Genomic DNA, 27,230 nt, shown 5'->3' with positions numbered 1-27,230 from the left:
ATATTTTTTAATACAAGTCAATAATTTTATAGAAAGTCCCCATTTTGAGCTGTGGCAATAAGCAAAATGGTTAAGTACTAAAGTATATTTAAATTGATACCTGAGATTCCTCTACATAAGTGAAAATTGCCTTTGACTTTTTTACAAAGTAGAAATTGAAACTATATATGTCAGAAAAATTAGTCACAGAACACAAGTCTTCCTGAACTTTTTGCACATGAATTTTTGGTATTGCAAAGAGCTAGTGCTATAAGTATTATCTACAGCCTGTAGCAATCACTACTCTCCATTTAGGTGAACTCACTTGGCTTTCATATATGATACAGAACATGGAGTACTTGTTTTTCTGTGTCTGGGATATTTAACATAGCATGATGTCCTCCAATGCCATCCATTTTGCTGCAAATGACAGTACTCCATTCTTCCTAATGGCTATGATACCACAATTTCTTTTTTTTCCTTAGTAGAGACATTTTACTGGAGTATCATGAATAAATTTATTACAGAAATAAAATGTATATTTCTAAAGAAAGATGAAGAATGCTTTGCAACAAGCACTCACCATTTTATATCTTGAATTATGACCAGTTATGGATCTTATTTTTATTTTATTTTATTTTGTGTGTGTGTGTGTGTGTGTGTCCTGGTACATTTATTTATTTCTTTTTTTGCACTACAATTTTTAATACACCATTATATCATAATTTATCATATCTCTGATTATATATAAGGTATGTTGACACCAAATTCGCATCTTCATACATGTATTTTGTATAGTGATGAGGGTCTACTTCCACTATCCATGCTATTCCCCTTCTCCCTCCCTTTCCCTCCCACCCCTATTCCCTATCTAGAGGTAATCTTCCTCCCTTGCTCTCCCTCTCAACCCCATTTTTAGTCACCCTCCTTATATCAGAGAAGACATTTGGCATTTGTTTTGGGGGGATTGGCTAACTTCACTTAGCATAATCTTCTCTAATGCCATCCATTTCCCTGCAAATGCCATGATCTTATTCTTTTTTATTGCTGAGGAATATTCCATTGTATATAAATGCCACAATTTCTTAATGAATTTATCTTTCAAAGGCACCTGGGTTGATTCCATATCTTAGGTATGGTGAATAGTGCCACAATGAATATGTGAATGTAGATTACTCTATTTCACAGTAAGTATAATGGTCCTGGCTGCTATTGCTGCATGATACATTCTCCAAATAAATAGATAAACAAGTAAATAAAATAGCAACACAAATGAAAAACACATTTTATTTTTCTCATGATTCCTGACTCATAAATTTGGGAAAGGCTCTTGGCAGTCGCCTCTGGAATCTGTCATAATGTTGCACTTGAATGTCATCTGGAGCTGAGGTCACTTGAAAGCTTGACCAACCTGGGAATCAAGGATAGTTCATTCACATGGCTAGCAGCTTGAAGTTTACCTGGGGCTGCTGACAGAACCACCTGCAAATACTCTCTTCCACATGATATTCTCGATTCAGTAGATTTCCCATAAAGCAAACATCCTAAAGAGAAGGAGGCATGAATGTCTAAGCTACATTCCTAAGTCAAGCCATGTTCATGTGGACTTCACCACATTCTATTGCTTATAGTCAAGTCATCATGGTCAGCTCAGATTCAAAGGTAGGAGTAATGGACTCCAAAGATCAATGAATACAGCATCATAAATTTTGTGAATATTTTTTAAAACTAAATGTGTACTGAATATCTGATTTGGTGTATTTTATAAGTAATACTTTTAGCACTAACAATAGTGGTCTTAAATACCTAAAACTTATAGACTACATAGTCACCATGTCGTTCAAGTCCCTATTTATATTGTCTATCCTTGTCTTTCTGTGCTTTATTCTGTGTAGTTTATGTCCTTGTATTTGACTATATTTATTCTGTGGTAATCTACTGTTTTTAAACTCATCTTCTGGGTTCTGGTTTTTAGGTGTTGATTTTTTAACTCTTGATTTTTTTAGATTTTTGTGATAATTTCTCTGCCAAGATGCACATCATTTAATCATTATTATTTAAATTACCTATAAAGAAACACCAATACTAATTATATAAAAATATTTCCCATTTTTTCTCTTTTTTCCTCTTTGTTCTGTATCTAAACTCTATTTTATGTGGTATTTTTGATCAACATTGAATTTGAAACACTGAACAAAACTTTTAGAAAGAATTTTATTTTGCCTCTTTTAAGTACTTTATTTAAGGTAGAACACTTTACACAAAAACAATTGAAGTTTTGAGAAACTAGGCACCATCCCTATTACAAAATTTTTTTAATTCACAAAATATGATACAATATTCATGGTTGTTTAATATGATTTATTCTCTTTGGTCCAACCTAAATTATATTTGTGTACTCCCAAGGCAATCCAGCAAACATGCTGAGATTTGCAGTTTCACCTTCTACCTCTGAATGGGCAAATGCGTCCCAGGGAAAATAGCTGATCCCACTTTTACTTTTCTCTGAAATTAACTCCAATAGTCTTGCTGTCATGGGAGCTGTACAATGCTCTCAACCAGCACTGACACATTCCCTTTTTCCTAAAATCACTTCTAGATCTAGATATAAAGCACAAGAGTCTGCCAAAATCAGAAGCAGAAATCTCCATTAGGAGATTAGCTCTGAAGATAAGAAATTACTGACAAAATGACCTACAGCTTTCAGATGCCATTACTAGATTATTATGTATTTAAATTTAGTTTCCTGCTTTCTATCCCTTTCTGTAGGAAACCAGACCCAGCTGCTGCCCCAGTGCAATGACTCCTGGTCTGACCCAGCAGGCTCTGCAGCCTCAGAGGGACACACTGCCAACTGCTCAGGTGAGCAAGGCTCCAGCACCAGAGCTGTCCCATTCCCTGTGCAAATGCCCACTGACATGACCCTGTCTCTCCTCAGACAGCAGACAGCTCCGCCTGGTGGATGGGGGCAGCTGCTGTGCAGGCAGAGTGGAGATCCTGCAGCAGGGCTCCTGGGGATCCATCTGTGATGACAGCTGGGACCTGAGTGATGCCCATGTGGTGTGCAGACAGTTGGGCTGTGGAGTGGCCCTGGAGGCCACCATCTCTGCTCACTTTGGAGAGGGATCAGGGCCCATCTGGCTGGATGAGCTGAACTGCACAGGAGAGGAGGCCTACCTGTGGCAGTGCCCTTCCCAGGACTGGGGGCAGCACGACTGCAGGCACAAGGAGGATGCTGGGGTCATCTGTTCAGGTCTGTGGTGCACACTGTGCACAGGTGGGAGAAGTGAGGAGGGTGTTCAGGATGGTATCTGAGCCTTAGGGCAGAGGAGGGTGAGTTGCTGATAGAGTGAAGTGGGAGGAGGCTCCTCCCACACTGCCTGTCACTCTATCAGAGAAGATGAGATGCTACCATTCTTACTGCAGCAGCTGAGATTCTGCTCCTTCCTTCTCATCCCTGTCTCATGACAATCTTTCTCTTCAGTGTCTACTTGACTGCAGACCTCATGCTTCAGTTACTCTGGGTGCAACATCCTGAGACCCACTGTATAGTTTCCTATTGCTGCTGTAAAACCTTACCACAGAGCTAGTGGCTTAAAACAACACAAATTCAAGTCTGACCCTGGTCCACCTGAGCTATCAACATGGTGTCATTGGGCTGCATTCAGCTGAGGCTCTGGGAAGACTCACTTCCTTGCCTTTTCCAGCATCTAAAAGTTGCCTGTATTCCCCTTCCTTCTTCAAACTGACCACCTGGCACACCTCTGACCATTTTTTTCAACTTCACATCTCTCTATGACCAGGGCTCAGAAACTATTATCTGCTTTTGAGAATATGGGTATATGGATGTGGTTAGATTGGCTCACATGATTAATCCAGGATAATTGAAAATAATCTCACCATTTAAAAATCCTCATCTTGATCGTGTCTTCAAACCCCCTTTTCCTCATAAGGTAACCTATTTACAGGCTCTCAGGATCAGGAACTGACATATCTGGGACTTCACTATTCTGTCAATGAATTGTCCATACCCTTTTTCCCAGGGTCTGTCAGATGTTTGGTCAGGTAGTGTTTCTTCTCTCCCTGCAAGAGCCCCATCTCAGTGTTCCTGCCTGCTCATTTTCCACTATGCCATTGTCACAGAAATAGAAAGAGACATACAAGTAAGTAAAACAGGTAAAAAGGATAAAAATTTTGTCTTTCTACTCAGAGGGCATTTATTCAGCAGAGTTAACAATGAGTACTCTCTATCTAGGGATTTGAAAAAAAACAAACTAAGGATAAAATACTCACTATGTTCTGTTTCCCTCCTCTTGGTTTCAGAGTTCCTGGCCCTCAGGTTGGTGAGCGAGGACCAGGAGTGTGCTGGGTGGCTGGAGGTTTTCTACAACAACACCTGGGGCAGTGTCTGCCACAGCCCCATGGAAGCTGTGACCTTGTCCGTGATCTGCAGACAGCTTGGCTGTGGGGACACTGGGACTCTCAACACTTCTGTTCCTCTCAGAGAAGGTTCTAGACCTCGTTGGGTGGATGGAATCCAGTGTAGGAAAATGGACACCTCTCTCTGGCAGTGTCTTTCTGACCCTTGGAAACAGAGATCTTGCTCTGCAAAGGAGGAAGCTTATATCATGTGTTCAGGTGACTTACTCCCTATTCCTGTGTCCTCACTCTGGAGGTTCTTTTCAGAGAAATTCATATTTTTCAAACCAAAGGAGTGAGTTCAAATAAGTCTACAAGGTGAAAGTTTGAAAAGAGATTATTTAAGCCTCAACTTACAATCTTGTTTCGATGACAGAAATAAGTAAACCTCATTTATGTGAGAAATGCCATGGATATTAAACTAAGCATGTGGAAGCATGAACTTACCCTCCAAAAAACCATGTAAGCAAATGGCTAGTGCAGGCTATAGCAATTAACCTGTATTTCCTTAGAAGAGTGAGGAACTTGACCTCAATCAGGTAAATCACTTGCTAGGTCCTATCATTGTGTTAGTTTATTTTTTCCCACATGTAATGAAGGTTAAACCTCTCAGCAATCTGTTCATAGGTATTATGGTGATCGTTTAATCCAGATGTGGAAACTAAGGTTAGGAGTAAATACTTCATCCACCCAATATCATCAAGACAGTGTGGGAAAACTTGGGGAATCCAGTACTAGTGGTTTATCTTTGAGCTCATTGTCTTTTACTCTGAAATCCATCAACATCAGTAAGACAAACTCTCAGGTCATATTGTTGTGACTTGTAGGTAGAAACTTAATTCTGTGCTGGAGAAGAGACAAGAATAAAATACTGTCCTTGTCCTCATTGAGTTTACCCTAGAGCATGACTACACACACCAGCCATAATGTGACTGTCATGAAGTGGAAGGTGCTGTGGAAATGGGTAATTTGAGGAAAAGAGGAATTATATTTAGGTTGAGAGCATTTAGTCAGTGTTAATTCTGAGGTGCGGGAAGCATGGTGACCTAGAGTTACTGATAAATTCCCATCAGGAGCAGAGTAGGAAGAGGGTGGGAGAGTGATGCCTGATTACTTGGAAGGGTAAAAAGAGCTTGAGGCCTCTCCAATGTATGGCTCCAGTAACAATCTTGTTGAAAAGCTCTTTGTTAATCTCCTCTGCCACATCATGGGAAACTCCTGTGAGATGAGGGGACTGGTCTCCCCTTATTTTTCTCTTGAACTGATCTCCTCAGAGTCCCAGTGGTCTTGGTTGATATTACCTCCTCTGAGCCTTTATCCATATGCTACTGCAAACTAATATGCCCACTTCATCCCTCGCCCAGAAAACATTCCATGGGGCCTGTTGGAATTGGAGGCAATCCGTCTTCCAATTCCTTAAGACCTGTAATGCCCCCTTCAATTTCATGTTCTGATAAAAACCTGGCTGTCCACTGAAAACAATGATGTCCTTATCATTTGGAGGCTCTGTGCTTCCCTTTCAAAAGGATATTTCTGGGCCAAATCTTAGAATAAAAATATTCCTGCTTTCCTTTGTCATTTTCAACAATTTATTTTCTTTTTCTTTGTGTTCAGCTACTTGAAATATGGCCCATGAGGTGTCACCAGCTACCACTTCTGTTGGTGTCACTCTCCAGCCTGGTCACACCCCCTCACCCAGGAAAGATGCAGTAGCAGGCTCACCAGGCTCCTTTGTCTCCTGTTCCTGGTGCTGCCAGGATCCTTGAACATACTGAGATAACATCCTGGCCTCTCCATTCCTGAATTTCTCCCTTTGAAGCACTCTACTCCCTTGCATCCCAGCTCTGTGTATGGCCACACTATTGACCATCACTAACTGTCCAGCTTGAGATCTTGATTGCTTTGTTCCCTTGTTTGAATGTTGCCTCTTCTCCTATGGCACATATTCTTGATGCTCCTTTTCTAGATATTTCATCCTCACACAGATTCCAAATGTTTTTCAGTTTTCCACTCTCCTCATGATTGTACATGTTCTTCTTACCCTGATTAGACAACACGATGCCCCATTATAATCCTCCCCACTCAGAACCTCCCCTGGTCTCTTCTATCAATTGAAGACAAGAATGGTTTTGTCAACTACCTAACTCTTTCTTGCCTGTACTAGATTGACAAGGATTGCTGAATCACGGACAAGTACTGTATCTTGTTATGTTGTGAAATTATACTGCTAGTCTCTTTGAATATGTGACCCAATCTCTGATGGATCCTCCACACTGTCCTCATATAGTAGTGTGATTCTCTCATGTATGCTCTTACCCTCTCTCTAACATGACATTTTACAAATTCCCTGATCTCCTTCACACTGCTCTTTAAACTACATCATACAAATGATGGTCTTGCTTCAAACTTACCTGGAAAATAGTAACTTTCAGCTATATTCTTTTTTGTTTTTTCCTTATGGTCACTCTAACTTACTAATTATTATTCCTGGAGTGATGCAACTTCTTTGTCCAATATCTAAATTTTAGACTCTGTATTCTTCCTTAGCTCTTTTCCATCCCTTCTCTCAATGATGATATCATTCCACTGATAGCTCCCAGTACAAAACTCCATACCTGATCTCTGACCTTAAATCCAAACTCATATATTTCATTACCAATGGGCCCTCCCTTGAATATATAATGGGCAGTTCAAATTTGGTTTTCAAATTAGAGTGTTTTATTTCACCCCTTCAAGCCCTGCCTCTACCTTTTTCTCCCTGTTCTATTCCCCACCCCAGTTAATGCCACTGTTGTTGCTCAGTTACTTATTCTCAGTCTACATTCACATCTCCATTTTACTCTCCCTCCAATTCCAATGTAGTAGCAGTTTCTGTGTCTAAATCCCTCTACTCCTTCTTTTCTACTCTCATCTTAGTTCAGGAAAGATCACTTCTTGCTTGAACTCTTACAGCAATCTTCAGTGGTCTTTGTCGTCTATAACATATTGTCTATTTAATGCTGGAAATATGCTCATTTGATTACCAAATTGACTAGTGAGTTGCTGTGTGGCAGGTGAGCTGCCTTTAGAAGTGACACTGGCACATTTCTTTGTGGCTCCCAGATGCAGAAACAACAGTAAACCATGTCTCAGGAGTCTTTAATTAGCCTAATTAGCAGAAATTCCAGGGACTATGTAGTCAGCTTGTTGTTCTCAGACTTTAAAGGACTTCCCATGGAAGAGGGAAGAGGCTGTGAGCCACTCCAGGGGTTGGGGATGTGACTCATGGGTGCAGATTACTATGTGCTGGGTTTGGGTTCACTCTAAATTTAAATAACACTAAAGAACCTCTCCATGTGAGGACCCCCAGGGAATGAGTAATGCTGTCTGTCTGGGCAATGAGCACTGGAAGCATGAAGAGATAGCCATCCTACCTTCTCTTAAGCTGTGCTGTCTTTTTTGCTCTTTTCCCAGAATTGGCCACATGCTTGACACTAGGAGATTTATGTTCTTCCCTCTAGTTTATTTTTGGTGTAGTTAAACAATATTTTTCCTATTACACTGAATTGCCATAACCTTAATTACTCATTGAAATCAAGGAAGACATATTAAAATTTAAAAGATACATTAGTAACATTGCATAACCCCTTGTCTATTCCCACAATGTAAATAGGATTAATGGACTGGTAGTTATTATTTTCCCAATCCTCCATTTTCATAAATTCCTATCTAACCTCATATAGTGATAAAAGCATTTATCTTATTGTGTCTTTTTATTTGGTTTTACAATATTGGTATTATATTATGCTTACTATTTTTACATTGGCTTTCTTAACAATATATTATGGATATTCCTCAAGTAGAGCTCACTATTTTGTAAAAAAAAAAAAAAAAAAAAAAACCCTTCATAATGTCACATTTTTAAGAGATTAGTATTATCGTTTGCATAATAATTTTCCTATTTATTCATAATAGTTTTATATTTTTCCCATCTATAAACAAAATTGTAACAAATAACCTTGCACAAGTAAGACCAAACTCTTAGGTTTATTACTACAAGATGACTGCCAATGGTTGTAAGATCACAGGATATCTACTTTTTGAACAGATGTTGTCATATTACTTTGTAGGAGCAATTGTTTTCAATTAATATTTTGTATCTTAATAGAAAACACTAAGAATTTTTTATAACTCAACCGTTAATCTAAACTCAAAGAACACAGTGTAGCTCAAAAATCAAAAAAGGAACACAGCCCACAAATCTCTGCTAGGAATAGCCTGAAAACCAGGGAGAATGTGATGATAAATAATGGTGTTTCAAAAGACTTACTCTTTTCTTTTTCCTCACCTTATTTTTTTCCTTTACCTGTAGAGGCTGAAGTGATAATAAATTATAAAATTAGGTACTGATGATGTTTTTTCTTGCAATAGACTCCACATATTGAGAGATAGTTAAACATCGAATCATGAAAGTGAGCAGCCACCAAAGAGAGGTCCTGCCATCATTTCTAGAAATGTTTTCAGCATAGCATAGGAGGTTGACAGAATAATGGGGATAATGTGTACCCCTGATGGTATTTTAGAAAAAATGCCATGTATGTTTTCTCTGTGTTATTTTGCATTTATATGTATTCTTTTGTTTTGTTTTTGTTTGATTAGATGTTACCTCTATGTCCTTTCATCAGTTAATTTTCCTCAGTGTACTACCTGTTTATACAATGTTTCTATCTTGCCAGCTAACTATTATCCACTTATTAACTTTTCTTTGAATTCTACTTGTTTTATTTATGTACAAAATACTTTTAATTTATTTTAAAAAATAGTTTTAATTAATTTAAATAAATGCTTTCAATATTGTAATTTTTCATTAACAATATGAGTGCTTTGAGTACAAATTACTTTTGGGATTACTCACTACTTATATTTTAAATGTCTAATATTTATTACCACAAAACATTGTCATTAACTTACATTTTTATTACCTTTCTGATTAGCATGAATTCAAAAAAATATTTTTCAGCAGAGTTTTACTCATATATTCATTTAATCAGCAAATATTTATCAAACCACTGTTCATAGCATTCATAGAAAGTCACCCATACATACTTCTAATGAATACATTCAACACACCAGGCATTATCCTGTTTGCAGGAACAGAGGGAGAATGAGGCAAGGTCCCTTTATAGTGGAATTTTCTGTGTTATGTGTGTCTGTGTGTGTTTAAGTGTACACACACAAGCATGTGCATGATCATTTTTGTGTTTGCTCATGCAGTAGGCACAGAAAAAACAAGTAAACTGATAAAAATTTTAGCTGCTGATAGGGATATGCTCCAGGGAATGTCTCAGTAACCCAGCCTGTTAGACTACTTCTAAAGCCTGTTACCTCCACCTGTCACCTGAACTGAGACCAGAACCTTAGACAGCCTTGTCTTGGGGCAGGATCTCCGTAGCTGCCACTTACAGTGCTACCCCACTGTTTGCTCCTGCAGGAAACAGACCCAAGAGCTGTCCAGCCACTGTACCCTGCACAGGTACCTCATCCCCTCCCACCTTCCCCATGGCTTCCAAGGGCTCCTTTCCTCCCATCAGGGAGTAAGAGGAGGGGCTGCTGCCTTTTCAGACAAAGAGAAGCTCCAACTCAGGGGAGGAGACAGCCAGTGTTCAGGGCAAGTGGAGGTTTGGCATGAAGGCACCTGGGGCACTGTGTGTGATGACTCCTGGAGCCTGGCAGAGGCTGAGGTGGTGTGTCAGCAGCTGGGCTGTGGTTCTGCCCTGGAAGCCCCAGGAAAGGCTGCATTTGGCCCTGGAAATGGAAGCATCTGGCTGGATGAGGTGCAGTGCAGGGGCAGGGAGCCCTCCCTGTGGGCCTGTGCTGCAGCACCCTGGGGACAGAGTGACTGCAAGCATGAGGAGGACGCTGGTGTGAGGTGCTCTGGTGAGTAGCAGGACAAGGTGGGGGGCCTAGGGTTGAAGGAGTGTGTTTGCATCCAGAGGGCTTCCCAGGCTGCCCTGCTACCCTATGCTCTGGCTCTGATGTGCCCAAACTCCTGGCATCTGGGAAAAAAACTATGTGCCAGTTTTGGTGAGTGGGACCCAGAGACATTCCCAGACCAATACAGTGTAGTGATTCCATTTTCCTTCTCTTGTCACCAGGTGAAAGGACAACAGCTCACCCCACCCAGAGAAGTAAGTGGTTCTTTTGCTCTGAACCAGGTAATGGGGGAGATAAGCAGATTTTCAGTGTTCTGCACTATGGAGTCTACACAGTTCTGATGTTCAGGTGTTAGAAGACGCCATCACTTGTGTTAAATTAGAGCAGTCAGAGAGCTCCAAAGCCTCATCCACATTTATTTTATAGAAATCTCTTAAAATCAGACTCAGAAGATAGTTGACACATCCCAGAGCAGGATCTAGGGTGGTAATATCCTGAGATTCATGATATATGATTTCTGAACTAGGGACTTCATGGTCCTGAGGACTGAAGCAAGGACCATGATAACTGAATTCTCCTGAGCTTATGGTCCTCTCTAAAGACTCATGACCTTTTTCTTCTTCAGGCACCAGTTCAGCCTCAGCCACTGTCCCTGGCATCTTCTCCTTACCTGGGATCCTCTGCATGGTCCTGGGAACCCTTCTCTTTCTTGTCCTCATCATCCTGGGAATTCAACTGCTCAGATGGAGACGACAGTGCCAAGGTGGGGCTTGGGAATGCTGTGACATGAAAGTATGCACAGATAATATTGGACCAATTGTGGGGCTTTTTAAAGTACACATTTTAGTCTTATTCTCATTGTATAAGAAACTGCCTTCTCTACCATGGACTTGGAGACTTAAAAGACATGATTTTGTCCTGGGTTAAAAAATGGAGCCCTCAAATACGATGATTTCCCATGTGGACAGTGCTAGTGGAGACTGGGTTTAAGATCAAGGGATGGGCAGAAATCTAGTTCTATCCCAATGAATTACAAGACTAAAGAAAGGGATCCTGGAAGCCCAGAGTAGTCTCTCCAAGAGTGTGCATTGGAGAAGATTTTGTCTGTTGGTAAGGCAGCGACTTCCATGAGCAATGCCTGAACTCATTCTGCTTTCCATAGCCTTATCCACTTTTGAAGATGCTGTTGATGAAGTCCTGTACCAGGAGATAGATTACCCCATAAATCCAGAGAAGGAGAGCCTGCTGAACAGCTCAGGTGTGTTCCATAGCCTCCTTTGTTTGTATGAGTTTTCCATCAGTATGGGAATCTTCAGTAAGCAAAGATCACATGACTAACCCAACTTCATATGGCATATTTGGTAGCTTTCTATTACTGAAATAAAATGAATGAAATAATCAAATTATAAAGAAGAAAGATTTATTTTGCTTTAATAGAAAGAGGAAGAGATTGGCATCCTATAATCCTTTTCAAGAGCATGCTCCCAACAACTTAATACCTCCCACTAGTCTCCACACCTTAAAGGTTCTACCTTTTCCAACACCATTTAAAACATGAACTTTTAGAGATATTCCTGGACCACTATAACAATTATCAGCATCCCTCAATGGCAGGAGCTCCAAGCCCTCTCTCTACAAGTATGAAGCTTCAAAATTTCTTCTGAACTATGACATTGAACCTCCTACTGTGTTTGTCTATTATGTTTTCTCCCAACTAGGAACCATTTCTAATGGCTCAGTAAGTAAGCTACCTTATTACATAGGGGAAAATGAGGGGACCCTGAATCTGCCCTATGTAGTAGAGACAAGTCTTCCCTTAGATGGTGGGGGTGAGGAACAGGTTATCATCTGAGAAGAACTTTGTTGATTAGGATGGGAAGGATCTCTTCCTTCAGGTTCACAACTACTTTTTCTCTCCACCCACTCTGTCATCTCAGAAAGGGAAAGATGAGATTCTAATTTATTGGTTTCCATAGCTACTTCTGTATGGTCACAGACATACCTCAAATACATCATTATAAAATCCAAGGCCATAATCTAAAAAAGAAAATTTGAACCTGATCATCCTCCAAATTCCATGGCGTAAGAGAACTTTGGGAAATATGGATTTGACCCTGAAATACAGGGATGTATGAACCATTTTGTGGTTTATGTGAATACTAAGACCAAAAAAATGAACTTTATAATCCCTGGAACACAAGGAATGTTTGGTGCCTGTATTTATCAATCATTGGGAGCTCTTCTCTACAAAGGACCTAAGAAAAGAGGACATCCTGGACTTTCCCCAAATTGTGAAAGTGAAGAGTTCCAAGGATAAAGCATGTCCAGGAGTGCTCTTTCAAGATTGAATCGTAAGAACAGCACAGCACTAAAGGAGGTTGAAATCCATGCCTCCTGGGATTGAAATTGGTAGAATAGCCTATCTGCAGGAGAGAGAAAGCCAGGATTTTCTATTGGACATCACTGTGTCTCCATTGCTTCAGAGGCCACATTAACAGCCTGGGTTCTCCTCAGTCACTAAAATGTACATATTTTTTCAGCCCTCTATCATATGCCTGAAAAGAGTGCCTCAAACTTACAACATAATTTTTATTGATTTTTTTGGCATGGCATGTTAGTAAAATATTATTGAACTTCATACATTGAAATATTTAGATGATTTACATGCTTTACAAGAATACAAAGAGTCAAATGTATGCCTTTGGGACAGCCTTGGAATATGGTGCCTGTATTTCTCAGCTATTAGAATCTCTGCATTAAAAGAGACTGAAGACATCACCTAGACTAAGAAATATCTTGCTCTTCCTTCTTATTCCCTGTTTTCAGAACCTCGAGGACAGCATGCAGTTGCCACAAGCAATGGTTATGATGATGTTGAAGAGTTACCAGTTCCTGAAATTCCTTCTTCCTTTGGAATGAAAGAGAACAGGTTTTTCCCAGAAGAGGGAAGTGGTGCCAGGTGTTCTAAGACAGGTAAGTGGATAGCTATCTCTCCAGTAGTCTTGCATTATTGTCATGGTAAAGATGGATTTGGACATTTCAATTATCAGTTTTCCTTTAACACAAGAATCTAAGTAGCCTTGTAAACCAAGAAGATGTCATCTCTTCCCTTTTTCTGTTTATTGAAGCTGTTTTATTTCTTCTGAAAGGCGGTACATATTGTGTCCTCTGTCTGCACACACAGGCCATGGGATAGAGACATCTCTGGATGAGCTGCAGAGATTTTGTAGCTTTGTTCCAATTTTCACACAGCAAACCAAGACCTATGTTTGAACAACAAGTATGGTGGTCTTTAAGCCTGTGAGAAGTAATTTGGAGAGCATTTTAGTGTTTTATTATTGCATTATAATTATTCATCATAGTGGCATTAATTTTGACATTCATAAATACATATAACATAGTTTTTTAATGAATCAGTGAGATATATATATATATATATATATATATATATACACACACACACACACACACACACACTTCACCTCAGTATATATATAAATAACATAATTTGGTCAATTTCATTCCACAGTTCCTCGTTTTTCACATCCTTCCTCCTTCCGCATCAACCCCCTTACTCTATTCCACTGGTCTCTCTTTTTCTTTCATGAGTCAATTTCCTTCCAGAGTTCCACCCACTTTTTCCCATTCAAGCCTTGTTTTGCTCCAAGTTCTGCATATAAGAGAGGAAATTTAACTTTTGACTTTCTTAATTTGGTATATTTCCCTTAGTATGATGTTCTCCAGTTCTATCCATTTATATGCAAATGCCATAATTTAATTCTTTTTTATGGCTGAGTGTAATTCTGTTGTGCATATTCACCACATTCTTTATATCCATTCATCAGTTGACAGGCACCCAGGCTGTATCCATGACTTGGCTGTTGTAAATTGTTCTTCCATCAACATTGATATGCCAGTATCACTCCAGTATGCTTAGTTTAGTTCTTTGGATAAAACCAAGGAGTGAGATAGTGATGAAATGGTTTCAGGAATCTTCATGCTGTTTTCCAAAATGATTGTACTAATCTGCAGTGCCACCAAAAATGAATGAGTACACTTTTCCCCACATCCTCATGATCATTTATTATTATTTATATTATTGATGATTGCCATTATAAAAATGTAGTTTTGATCTTCATTCCCTTGATTGGTGTAGATGTTAAGCAGCTTTTCATATATTTCTTGGTCATTTGTATTACTTTTTTTGAAATATCTTTTTAGCGCTACTGCCCATTTATTAATTAGATTAATTGTTTTAACTTTTTTGAGTTATTTATATATTCTGCATATTAATCCTCTGTCAAAAGAATAGCTGGCAAAGATTTTCTTCCATCTTATAGGCTCCCTATTGTTCCCTTTTTTTCCTTTCCTGTGCAGAAGTATTTTAATTTGATACCATCCCACTTGTTGATTCTTAGTTTTATTTCTTGAGCCTCAGAGGTCTTGATAAGGTGCCTGTGTCAATATGTTGGAATAGTGAGCCTATTTTTTCTGTCAATCACAAAGTTTCTGGTCTAATACCTAGGTCTTTGGTTCATTTTAGTTGACCTTTGTGCAGGTTGAAAGATAGGGGACTAGTCTCATTCTTTTATATACAAATATCCAGTTTTCCAAGCACCATTTTAAAAAAGAAAAAAAAAGGCTCTTTTTTAAATGTATGTTTTTTGTTCCTCTGGTAAGTATCAGATGAAAATATCTGTTTGGGCTTGTTCTGTGTTTCTATTCTATTGCATTGATCTTCATGTCTATTTTGATGCCAGTTCTATGCTGTTTTTGTTACTACAGCTCTCTCATTAGCCAAACTAACCAAAAGAGAGGGAAGACCCAAATCAAAAAAAATAGAGATGAGAAAAAGAGATATCATCACAAACATTTCAGAAGTCCAGAGGCTCATTAGGAACTATTTTGAAAATTTATACTAAAACTATAAAATCTAGAAGATATTAACCAATTTCTAGGTAGAAATCAAACCAACAAAATGTAGAAAACCTAAACAGATCAATATCAAAAAATGATACTGAAGTAGCAATTGGAAGCCTTCCAACAAAAAAAGAAGTTCTGCCAAATATTTAAGAAAGAAATATACCCATCATTCTCAAATTACTCTATGAAATAGAAAAAGAGGAAATACTTCCAAATTTATTCTATAAAGCCAGTATTACTGTTTTACCAAAACAAGACAAAGACACATTGAGGAAGGAAAACTACAGACCAATATCCCTGAAAAGCATAGTCTGAAAAATTTTATTAAAATATTTCTAAAGCACATTCAAAGACACATTAACAAGGTAGTACACCATGATCAAGTGGGTTTCATGTAACTTAGATGCAAGGGTAGTTCAACATATGCAAATCAATAAGTTTAATTCACCAAAAAAATACATCTAAGGATAAGAATCACATGATCAATTTGATAGATGCTGAAAATTTTTTGATAAGTTTTAGCATCCATTCATATTAAAACTGCTGAATAAATTAGGGATGGAAAGAACTTACCTCAACATTATAAAGACTATGTATAACAAATGCAAAGCCAACTTCCTATTGAATGAAGAAAAATTGAAAATATTTCCTCTGAAATCAGAAACAAGAAAAGGATAATCACTCTCACCACTCCTAGTCAATATAGTTATTGAAACTAAAGTCAGAGCAATCAGACAAGAGAAGAAATTAAAGAGATATAAATATGAACAGAGGATAAATTATCTGTTTTCTGAAGAAAGGATCCTTTATGTATTATACTTAATATCTCCATCAAAAGAATTCTAATACTGATTAATATATTCAGGAAAGTAGGATATAAAATCAGCATTCAAAAATCAATGCCTTATCAATATCCCAATAATTAATATGCTGAGAAAAAATCAGAAAAACTATTCCATTCACAATAACCTAAAATAATTATTATTTATCTTGAATCTTGACATTCTAACTGGGGTAAGATTAAACCTCAGTGTAGTTTTTATTTCATTTCCTTTATTGTTAAGAATGTTGAACAGTTTTTTATGTATTTCTTGGCCATTTTATGTCATCTTCTGAGAAATATCTGTTTAGCTTACTTGCCCATTGACTGGGTTATTTGGGTTATTTTGATGTTTATATATGATAGATATGAATCCTCTATCAAAAGAATAAATGGCAGGAATTTCTCCCATTCCTTAGGCTCTCTTTTTATCATCTTGTTTCATTTTATGTTTGAAATTTTTAAATTTGAAGCTGCCCCAGTTGGTTCTTGGTTTTATTTCTTGAGCTTTGGGAGTTTTATTTCTGTTTGTGCTTGTATTTTGGAGAGTTGGCCCTATGTTTTCTTCTAGCAATTGTAAAGATTCTTGTCTAATTACTTGTCTAATTCTTGTCTAATTACTAGGCCTCTGATCCATTTTAGTTGATGTTTATGCAGGGTAAGATATAGGGAGCCCCTTTCATTCTTCTACATATGGATATCCTGTTTTCCCAGTTCCATTTGTTAAAAAGTCCATTTAGTCAGCTTTTTCACTTCTGTGGCTAAAAAAAAAAAAAAAACTAACCAGCACAATTGTAGAGGTGAAAAGGTTTATTCCGGGGCTCACTGTTTCAGCAGGCTCCATTCTTTGAGGCTGGAGGTGTGGCTGGACATCTTGGTGGAAGAGTGTGACAGAGGGAAACAGCCTGCAGATGATCCGGAAGAAAAGAGACTCCACTTGCCAGATACACAATATATACCCCAAGGCCATGCCTTCGTGGACCCACCCCCTCAAGCCACACCCTACTGGCCTTCAGTTACCAGGCAGTTAATCCCCATAAGGGGAATAATGCAATGATTGCATTGAGGCTTTTACAATCCAATTGTTTTTCCTCTTGCACTGTGTCTCACATGAGCTTTTGGAAGACACACTACATCCAAACCATAACATCCATCTTTTTTCCAATGTGTGTTTTTACTGATTTTGTCACGATCAGATGACTATACCTGTGTGGGTTTATCTCTCTGTCTTCTATTCCATTGACTTTCATGTTGGTTTTTATAAAAATGCCATTCTCTTTTTGTTAGCACATACCCACAGCATGATTTGAGCTTGGGAATTGTGATGCCTCAGCCTTGTTCTTCTTGCTCAGTATTGTTTTGGCTACTCTGGATCTTTTATTCTTCCACATGAATTTTAGGACTCATTTTTCTAATTCTGTAAAGAAAGTCATTGATATTTTGATTGGGACTGATTAAAATTATAGATTGCTTTTGGTTGTATAATCATTTTATCAATATTAAATCTGCTTATCGAAGAACAACAGATGCCTTTCCATCTTCTATAGCCTTCTTCAAATTCTTTCTTTAGTGATCTATATTTTTATTTTAGAGGTCTTTCAACTTCTCCACTAGGTTTATTTTCATGTTTTTGTTTTGTTTTAGGTTATTTTCAATGGAATACTTTTCTTCCTTTGTTGAGTTTACTACTGTCATATAGCAAAACTATTAATTTTGTTTGTTGATCCTGCTACTTTGCTCTATTTATTTATCAGCTCTAAAACTCTTCTGGTGGAGATTATATGCATAGAATCATATCATCTCCAAATGGAGATAATTTGACAACTTCTTTTTCTCGTATCCTTTTAATTTCTAACTGATATAGCTAATATTATAAAATTATATAGAATAGGAGAGGTGGGGGTAAGAATACTTATCCTACTCTAGATTTATTTTAAAGGAAATGCTTTTATTTCCTCACCATCCGTTATGATGTGATGTATGGTTTGTCATGGATAGCCTTGATAAGATTGAGATAATTTTCTTCTATCCCTAGTGTCTTCAGAGATTGCTAAATTTTGTTGATGAAAATTTTTCTGCATCTATTCGGTTAATTATGTAATTTTTGTTCTAAATTCTATTTATGTGATGGATTACATTTATTGATTTGCATATGCTGAGCCAACCTTGCATATGTAAAAATTTATTTTTACGGAAGCTTGCAACTCATTATTTTTATTAACACTTCACACTTTAATCATATAATGTACAATAGCCTTAAATAGATATATTGAAATTTACATGCTAGAAAGAATAATTCTCTTATTGTTTGAAATAATATATGGTGTCATATTTTAGAAGTGGGCTTTCCACTTGTGCATGGTCATGTGGGCCATAGAAAAAGGAAACTGTTGAATTCAGTTGAGCTGCCATCCTTTCGCATCTTCCAAAGGACTCAAATTGTTGTCATGAATACACTGAAGTCAAGAGTAGTCTGTTATTGAGGTACAGAGGAATTGAGGGAGGTCGTCTTCTGCCTGGAGTGCTTAAGGAATCAGACCAGCCTGGTGTGGAAGAGAGAACTTGCATCTCTTTGCCACTCCTCACCATTTTTAACCCATCCTCCTTCTCATTGTTGAAATCAAGACATTTGCACAGGACATAGTCAATAAGATATAGCTCTATCACTCCTTCCAGAAAAATTCTGGTTACCCATAGATATTTTGTAGCCACTCTACTAGTCTTTTCATTCTGCAAGAGGACACTGGACTGTCGTTTTTGTCACCACTGAAACCAGGATCCTCTTACTATTTCAGGTAGTTCTCTTCAGACCCTCAAAGAAGCTGACAATTCTAACATGGAAGACACAACATCCTTATTGGTCCTGAGACAAGAGTACCCTGGATATGATGATGTTGAGCCTAACACCATGTAGTGCTTTTTGTTTTGTTTGTTGTTGTTGTTTTGGGAGCAATTAAGTCTGTAGAGAGCTCCTTATGATATTATTTACTGATAAAAGAGAGTTCTGTCTTCTTCATTACTGGAAAGTTTCTATGTGTATCCCTTATTAAAAATAAATACTCTGAGCCTCAAATACCAGTGCCATTGTCTTAATGTGAATGCATTCACCCACAGCAACCTCTGAAAATTTAGTGTTCAAATTGAATGGATCCCACATAGGATCACCCACACACTACACACTTGCTTCTTTGAGATGGACAGATGTCTATTCTTCTCTTGAACAGCATAAAACTGAAATGCAGAGCTGAAATAAGAACTTAGTCTTACAAAAATTAACTTAGAAACAACCTTAATATTCAAAAACATCCATTCATGCTTGACTAAAACCCATATTTACTGATTGGGTGGATCAGGTGGATGGAAAATGGCTATGTTTCTAATTTTGCCTGATATTTTATATAATATCAATAACTAAATTCTACTACTGCCTAATAGTCTTTTACTCTAACAGCCTCTTCTCCTTTCTTATTATTCCACAATTCTCTGAATCTCATGTTTCTCCATACAATTGAACTATTACTCATTAAATTCTATTGTTTTTATCATTTTTTATTGTTCTCTACTCCTTTCTCTGGCTCTCTTTCTTTAAACAGCCAATGATTCTAACATCCAGAATTACAAAAGATTTCTAAGTGGATGTATTTACTGTGAATTATTCCCATCCCATACCATTCTCACATATTTATTTGAGTTGTAAAGGACTGAGTAAGTGAGCCAAACTCTGCAATTCTCTATTCTACAGACTCATTATTATCTATAGCAATATTCAGTTATTTGCATGCAAACAAATGAATGTTTCCACATTTGTATTCTAACTGAATAATTTTAAATCAAGATTTTATTTACTCTGTTTTGTGATTCCTTTATTTTCTTTAGGAGTTTTTTTCTGTTTTTATTTTGTTTAATATTCTTATAGTTGTAGATGGACAGCATGCCTTTATTTTATTTATTTTTTTATACTGTGCTAAGAATCGAACCCAGTGCCTCACACATGCTCGGCAAGTTCTCTGCCACTCAGCTACAGCCCCATCCCCTTCTGTTTTTATTAATGCATTAGAGTTATACATAATAGTGTGATTTATTTTGACAAATTTGCACTTGCATTTAATATAGTTTGCTCTATTCCCATCCCCAGTCCTTCCACTCTCCCTCCTCTCCTCCCTTCCCCCGCTCCCCTGACTCCACTCTACTGTCCTCCCTTATATTTTGTTGTTTTTTGTTTAGTACTTTATAGATACACATAAAGGTTGAATTCACTCTAGTTTATCCATAAATGTACATAGCATAATTTTGTCAATTTCATCCTGCAGTTCCTCACATTTTATGTGCCTCCACTGTCCCCCTCAATTGTTTTCTTCTGCTCCACTGAACTCTCATCTATTTTCATGGATCCTCTATTTTTGAACATTATTTCTCTCTATCTTTACCATATGAGAGAAAATATTTGACCTTTGACTACCTGAGTCTGGCTTTCTTTACTTTTACAACTTAAATATTTTATTTAAAAATAAAATGTATTTTCCTACCATAATATACATAAAGTTACTTTAACAGTTCTGACATTTATGAACCATATGTACAGTTATTTTTTTGATAACTTCCCATGCACTTCCGTAATTCAGAATTGGGAATCATTTAGCTATATTAGAAAGTGCAAAGGCCTTACTTTAGACTACGAAGACTCCACACTTGGAGGTCTACCTTCATTATTGGACCTCATTAGATATACACTTACAGTCATTTTAGGAAAGAGCAATAGCAACTGTCAGCAATAACAAACTATGTCCTATACACATCAGACACTTTTGCAAATCTGTTTTGTTTTGTTGTTGTTCTTTTCACTTTTATTCAAATAAACACAATACTTGTACATAGACTGATCATATCTCCTTTCAAGTTAATATACCTGGATTTTCAGATGTGCAGTGCTGTGGTCAAAACATGACTATTCTATAATCTGAAACAAGTATTTTGGACACACAGGCAAGTAACTGGGGGTTTTTGGTCAAAAAAAAGAAAGAAAAAGAGCTGATAAAAAGCACTGTGATGTCACTTGCCAACTTGAGAATGAAGGAAGCAAAGACAAGCATTTTGGGGGAGGGGGGTAAAAATCTAATGTACCTCTGGATAAAATTTAACTGCTTCCTCTCTTTCTTTCCTAGGGTGGGCACTTGAAAAATGAGACATTTCAGGAGTGGTCTAGATTGTTTGTTTATTGCTGTTGGATTTGATTTCCTAAGAAACTTTTAACAATATGGAAGAACACTGACATTAGCCTTTGCCATTAGAGATAGTAAGACCCATAATGACTAAAATATTTTCTGATGTGTCCCTCCAGGGACTACACAGAAAGTATAGTCATGCCAGCCCTGCTCTCCCCAGATGCCACAGCCATTCTGTAAAGACAACACAATATATTTTCTAGACCCATAATTCAGAAATGAAGGTGTCGGAGAAATTTCATTCATTTTAAATTAGTCTTGCTTCCCCAGAAATTCCATCTTGAAAACTAAGTAATACCTTTGTTAGTTTGTTTGGCCTTATTAATATCAATTTTACTGAAGAAGCTTGTGTCCTTGATGTGGCTTGGCCTTTGCTACTCCTACATATTAATTTAATTTCAATAAAGTTGTGGCTTCAAGTGCTGAGTGATAGTTTGACCTGCAAGAAACAAGTTTAGGTAGTCACGTCACCGTTATCTGAAGCCAGTTACAGTGAATGCAACCTGGGGGCCAATTCAACTAAAAAATTATAATTCTCACAGCAAAAAAGCAGCCAAAGACAGAGGCCTGAGACAAGTGGGCCTATGGAACTGCAGATTGGGGAGTATAGGGCCCATTCCAGGTCATTGTCTGTGTGGATGGTGTATTAGTACAAGCAGGCTGGCCCAGTCCTGGCTGATTCTGGCTGTGTCGCCTTTACAGAATGGCTGTGGCATCTGGGGACAACAGGGCTGGCATGACTGTATCTTCTGTGGAGTCCCTGGAGGGACACAGGCAAGTCCTGTTCCTTACAATTTCCCACACTGCCCACTTTTTTCTTTTTTTTAAGAGAAAGAGAGAGAGAGAGAGAATTTTTAATACTTATTTTTTAGTTATTGGCGGACACAACATCTTTGCTTGTATGTGATGCTGAGGATCGAACCCGGGCCGCACGCATGCCAGGCAAGCGTGCTACTGCTTGAGCCACATCCCCAGCCCACACACTGCCCACTTCTGATCCCCCTTCTCTTGTAAAATATGATTTTGCTCAGCAGCAACTTAGGAGAGTGGGAATAGGCCTGAAAGCCAAGGCTGGGAAGGTCATCTAGAAGCCTGACAAAGAGCAAGCCCACTTTCTACAAGTAAAAAATCCCAGTTATAACCAGAGCAGTGGTGCATGCCTGTAATCCCAGCAGCTCAAAAGTCTCCAGCAGGAGGAACTTGAATACAAAGTCAGCCTCAGCAAAAGCAAGGAGCTAAGCAACTCAGTGAGACCCTGGCTCTAAATAAAATATAAAAAATGGCTGGGATGTGGCTCAGACCTTGGTTTCAATCCCTGGTACCCCCCAAAAATGAAAATTCCAGTCACTTTATAGCCTATCCACTAAAGTAAAACAAAATGTCTTTGAAAAATAATATACTTTGAAACTCTGACACATTTACAAAAACAGATCAAGAAATTTCAAACAACATTTTTAGAAGTCCTTTAAAAATGTATCAATAACCTTCTTAGTAACAAATATGAAACAGTGTAAGACCCTTTGTGACTTTCCAGTGGGATACATACACAGTAAGATTTTACTACTAAAATTATCTACTTGGTAAAATCTCTAGGAAAAGTTCTATCAAGAAAATAATTGTTTTGAGATTACTTTTTTTCAGAATGTCAAAAACAATTAGGGCAAACACACATACTTAAAATGTTAATACAACAATGTTAATTCAGTTGAATAAATAAAAGAAAGTGGCACCAACTTTATGGCAATTTTTCAAGACTAAGATGTAGCTCAAGGATATTTTAAACAAATAATTTCCCCAAACAAGAATGATCATTCTCAGCACAAGACAATAGCATTAAAAATAAAGTACTATGAGAAAAAGTAGCTCCACAAACTTCAGCTTATTCACAGATGAACAGAGATGTTATCTTTTTTTAACAGAAATGTTATCTTGATATTTAGGCCTGACATATTCATCATGAGGAGAAATTCACCTTCACAAGAGGCCTGGCTTGGGGCTGTCTTTTGCCATTTTTTCCCCACCTAAAATGTGCTTAAATCTTTTCTTCAGGGTATTATAAACTATTGGTTCATTTTCAGAATCAAAATTAACCTTAGTGAAAACCTTAACAGTGTGGTCAAGGCAAGCTTCCTCCACCTCCATGGGAATTGTCTATAGGTTCACTATGCACTGCAACACTCAAAGGATCATTTGGTGCGTTCACTATGCACTGCAACACTCAAAGGATCATCTGGTGCTGTCCCTTCTCTAAAAAGAACAGGGTTTCAGTGGCACCTGCGTGTCTGTCAACCAACGTGTCCACATCCTTTTTGGTGATTACAGGCTCCTTTAGTTGCTCCACCAAAGACCACAACAAAGCAGTCAGGATGAAAGGATCTCTACCACCCACATGTTCTTTCCCATACTCCATTTTGGAAATTTAGTTCTTTCTGCCACATTTCTACCTTCCTTTTCACTTGCTCCTTTTCTACAAATTCATTTAAATTTTCCAGGGCTTTGGCTGCCAGTATCCTCCTTGCTTCAACAGTCAATTCAGATGGCAAGTCAGCACGTGGCACTGCCTCAGATAGACCTTTGCTGTTCTGGGTTTCTCGTCCAACCAAGAATTATGTCTTGGGACTGAAGCCACAGTCCAGAGAGCTGAAACAAGTCTTCCTCTTCCACAGAGCCTCGGTCCCAATCACTGTGTGATTCACAATGACAGTGGGTACTTGCTGCTGAGAAGGGTTTATTTCTTTATAGACATTTACAAAGTTGGTGTAACTGGTTCCCCAGGATTGGATGAACTTGAAATACACAGAGAATATTCTACTTCATTGTACTTCCTTTGGAATTTCTCTCCTACAAAAAAGAGGTGGTTCATCATCCTTGGGTCTTTCCAAACCTCCACACTTAAAGTGACTCCAGAAAGAAAATGTGATGGCAACTAATGCCTGGCTATCGCCAAGGTGCTACCTCTGAGGGTCTGCAGAAGCAGACCTCCCAGGCCACTCTTCACTACCCGGGATGGGAAGTGAAATCCAACCCAGTACATTGACAACATCCTCCTCTGCAGGCCACACACCTGCAAATCTGTGTTCATACATGTCTCTGGAATGGCCCTCTGTACTCTCCAGTCCTTTTTTATCTGGTGTATCTAGGTCAGGTTTCTCAGTAGGTACAGTCAACAGTCATCTCAAGTTGGTGTGCAGTCATCTCAAGCTGAAGCTGTTGGGGAGGACCCACCATGAGCTCCTCACCTTGTTCTTGGTGGTGTTCAGTTCCTCCTTTGTGGCCTCTCCATGAACTGACAAAGAAAAACTGGTCTCAGTTGTGGGGATGGGCTGGAATTGTTGTGTTACCATCTTCTTAACATACAATTGTTGCAATCTGGAAGATGTAGACTTTATTAGAAGATTCAGAGGGTGAGGGTTGAGCAATAGGAGCAGACATAGATTTACCAGAGTTCCCAATAATGGCTATAACCAAAAGTTTAGCAAGTAAACTTTAGTTTTTATTTGCCTTTACACATCTCAGGATGTGGATTTTTTAAAAAAAAATCATGATCAGACTTATATTAATTCAAGGAAAACATGATTTTAGCAGAGTCTCCTTTGATAGTTATTATCCGACACTCATGCATCAGACCTCTTTCTCTATAGCCTCTCTACTTATTTTTGGTAAGGCTGACATAACTGTGCATTTCGTGTTATATTAAAAGAAGATATTCTTAAAGGACCTTCTTTCCTTTGATACGTCCATGTTGGCTGTGTTTTGGTTATACTTTCCCAACAGGTGTTTAAGAGCAAACTGATCAACAATTGACCTTGTTCCTATCTACTATTAAAGTCACCTGAGATTCCTCTAAGGTCCCTCGTAGGAACTTGTGAAAAGCCTTTTGACTTCTTTGTCTTCTCTACTAGTTGTACTGTCTGCCAGGAAGGGTCAGGATCTTGCTGACCACACCTGGCTTCCCTTGGAAGTATCAGGCATATTTCTCTCTTCAATAATCCTCCTCTTTGCCTAATGTATACTAATTGACTTACTGATGTGCACGATCCTCATGATCGCCTCTGAGCAGAACATTGGATGATTCACCAGGTTTGCACAGCCTTTAGAAGGGTTCTGTCATTCCCTGGATCCTGGATGACTTTAGAATGCAAGGGCCTAAATATTGGCATTGGCAGCTCTTTCCTTACTCCTTATACTTTCATGGCTTTGGTCTCCAAGATTTGGTTTAAAACATTGAGGTCACTTTTACCACTCTTGAAATGGAAGTAATAGTTTTAGCTTTAATGCCTATAATTTTTACAGTTACCCCTTTTCATTAATTGGGGTCAGTATTAGTACTGAGGGTCAGCATTATATTCTATTTGTCCTGTAGGTGAGGGTGTATTATCTCAAATTTACCCAGATTGTTTTGTTAGCGCTAGTACTTCTGCAAAATACTAAAAGGTAATGGTACTGATATTTTACAAGGCAAGCACAAAGCAAAGTTATTATAAGCAAAGCAAATCCAGTTTGTATAATAGTTTTGAAAATCAGATGGAATACATAAAACATCAGTTAAATTTGTCTTGTTGGCAGATTGTTGTTATTATTATTTTAGGTTATCAATGTCCAATCTATTAATCAGGGTATTATGGTTTGGAAAGCCAAGTCTTTGGACACCTTTAATTATTTTTTCTTAAAGGTGATGGTCATAATGCTATTAGGATCACAGAAATATAATCCTGGAAAATTACTAATAATTTTAGTTTGGAAGACACTTGTTTTGTAGTGTGTTTTCTTAAGCTTTTGAATTTTAATAGGAATAATACATATGCAGTAGATGTTTCAATAAGGAATACATTCTAAAATAATGGTGAAGTAAATACATAAACAAGTAGAGGGTCCTTTACTATCATTATCAAGCATTATGTACTAGACATAATTTAATGTGCTATGCTTTTATAAAACTGTCAGGACACTAGGTTTGTTTCCTCCATTACCAGCACAGACATGAGTAATGTGCTGCACTGTGGTGTAGCTATAATGTCACTTGGCAATAGGAGATTTTCATTTCCATTGTGGGATCGACATCATATATGATGCCATCCAGCATTGATCAAAACATCATGTGTTGCATGCCTGTGTATACATAAGAATTTATTTCTCTTTTTTAAACTTATCATTTCAGTGTTTGTACTTCTCCATGTTGTTATTCTTAAAGTATCCCTAATAGTTTCATTCTATTGTGTTAAGTAAATAAATCATAATTTTGAAAACAATTCCCTTTATGCTAAACTTTTGGAATTATTTCTTCATTTAACAACTATCAACCGAAAATATTGTACTGAATAAAGTTGGCAAACTCTCCTGGGGCTTAAATGCTAGGGGTTCTGAGAGGGACTAATAATAAACAAATGCCATAAAAAAAAACAGGGAAAAGAATTTAGAAGACAACAAGGTTTGCTGTTTTACATAGACTGGTTAACAGAAATAAGGTGGCAATGAGTAGATTGGCTCATAATGCTTTTTACTTTTTAAAATACTTTTGTCAAGATAGTTCCCCAGAGGAAAAAACTACAGTCAAGGAATATGAAAATTTTTTGTTTGTTTGGTATATATTGGTTATTACAAATTCAAAGGGTTATAGCTACTGTATTACCTACCACCTTTAAGGTAAGATCGTTGAGTATTTGTGCTATTTTATCAGCTTTGCTTATTTTAATTTCTTATTTAATTGAATGAGGTTTTTTCTTTTTTTGTTTGTTCTAATAGTCATACATAACAGTAGAATGCATTTTGACACATAATACATAAATGGAGTATAATTTCTCATTCAACTGGGTGTACATGATGTAGAATTACAGCAATCATTTAATCATATACACATACGGTACTAAAGTCTGATTCATTCTACTATCCTTCCTACCCTCATACACCCTCACTTCCCTTCACTCCCCTCTGTATAATCCAAAGTAACTGTATTC

The 27,230-nt window shown here is 37.7% G+C and overlaps 1 protein-coding gene and 1 long non-coding RNA gene across 2 annotated transcripts in view; one reads left to right on the top strand and one right to left on the bottom strand.

Moving 5' to 3' along the window:
* The window catches only part of LOC114104931 (uncharacterized), a 343,694-nt gene that overhangs the window by 168,535 nt on the left and 147,929 nt on the right, over positions 1-27,230 (top strand). Inside the window, exons 26-28 of the mRNA XM_071610374.1 lie at positions 2,749-2,841; positions 2,918-3,232; positions 4,303-4,617. Coding sequence (XP_071466475.1) covers positions 2,749-2,841; positions 2,918-3,232; positions 4,303-4,617 — 723 coding nt within the window. The remainder of the gene's footprint in view (positions 1-2,748; positions 2,842-2,917; positions 3,233-4,302; positions 4,618-27,230) is intronic.
* LOC139705241 (uncharacterized) lies at positions 1,253-3,244 on the bottom strand. The gene is made up of 2 exons (XR_011707147.1): positions 3,157-3,244; positions 1,253-1,390 (listed from the first exon to the last, which is right to left on the bottom strand). It is a non-coding gene; the product is annotated as an uncharacterized lncRNA (long non-coding RNA).

Source organism: Marmota flaviventris, chromosome 3, assembly GCF_047511675.1.
Source record: "Marmota flaviventris isolate mMarFla1 chromosome 3, mMarFla1.hap1, whole genome shotgun sequence".
Taxonomy (NCBI): domain Eukaryota; kingdom Metazoa; phylum Chordata; class Mammalia; order Rodentia; family Sciuridae; genus Marmota; species Marmota flaviventris.
This window is presented reverse-complemented; position numbering and strand designations above follow the sequence as displayed.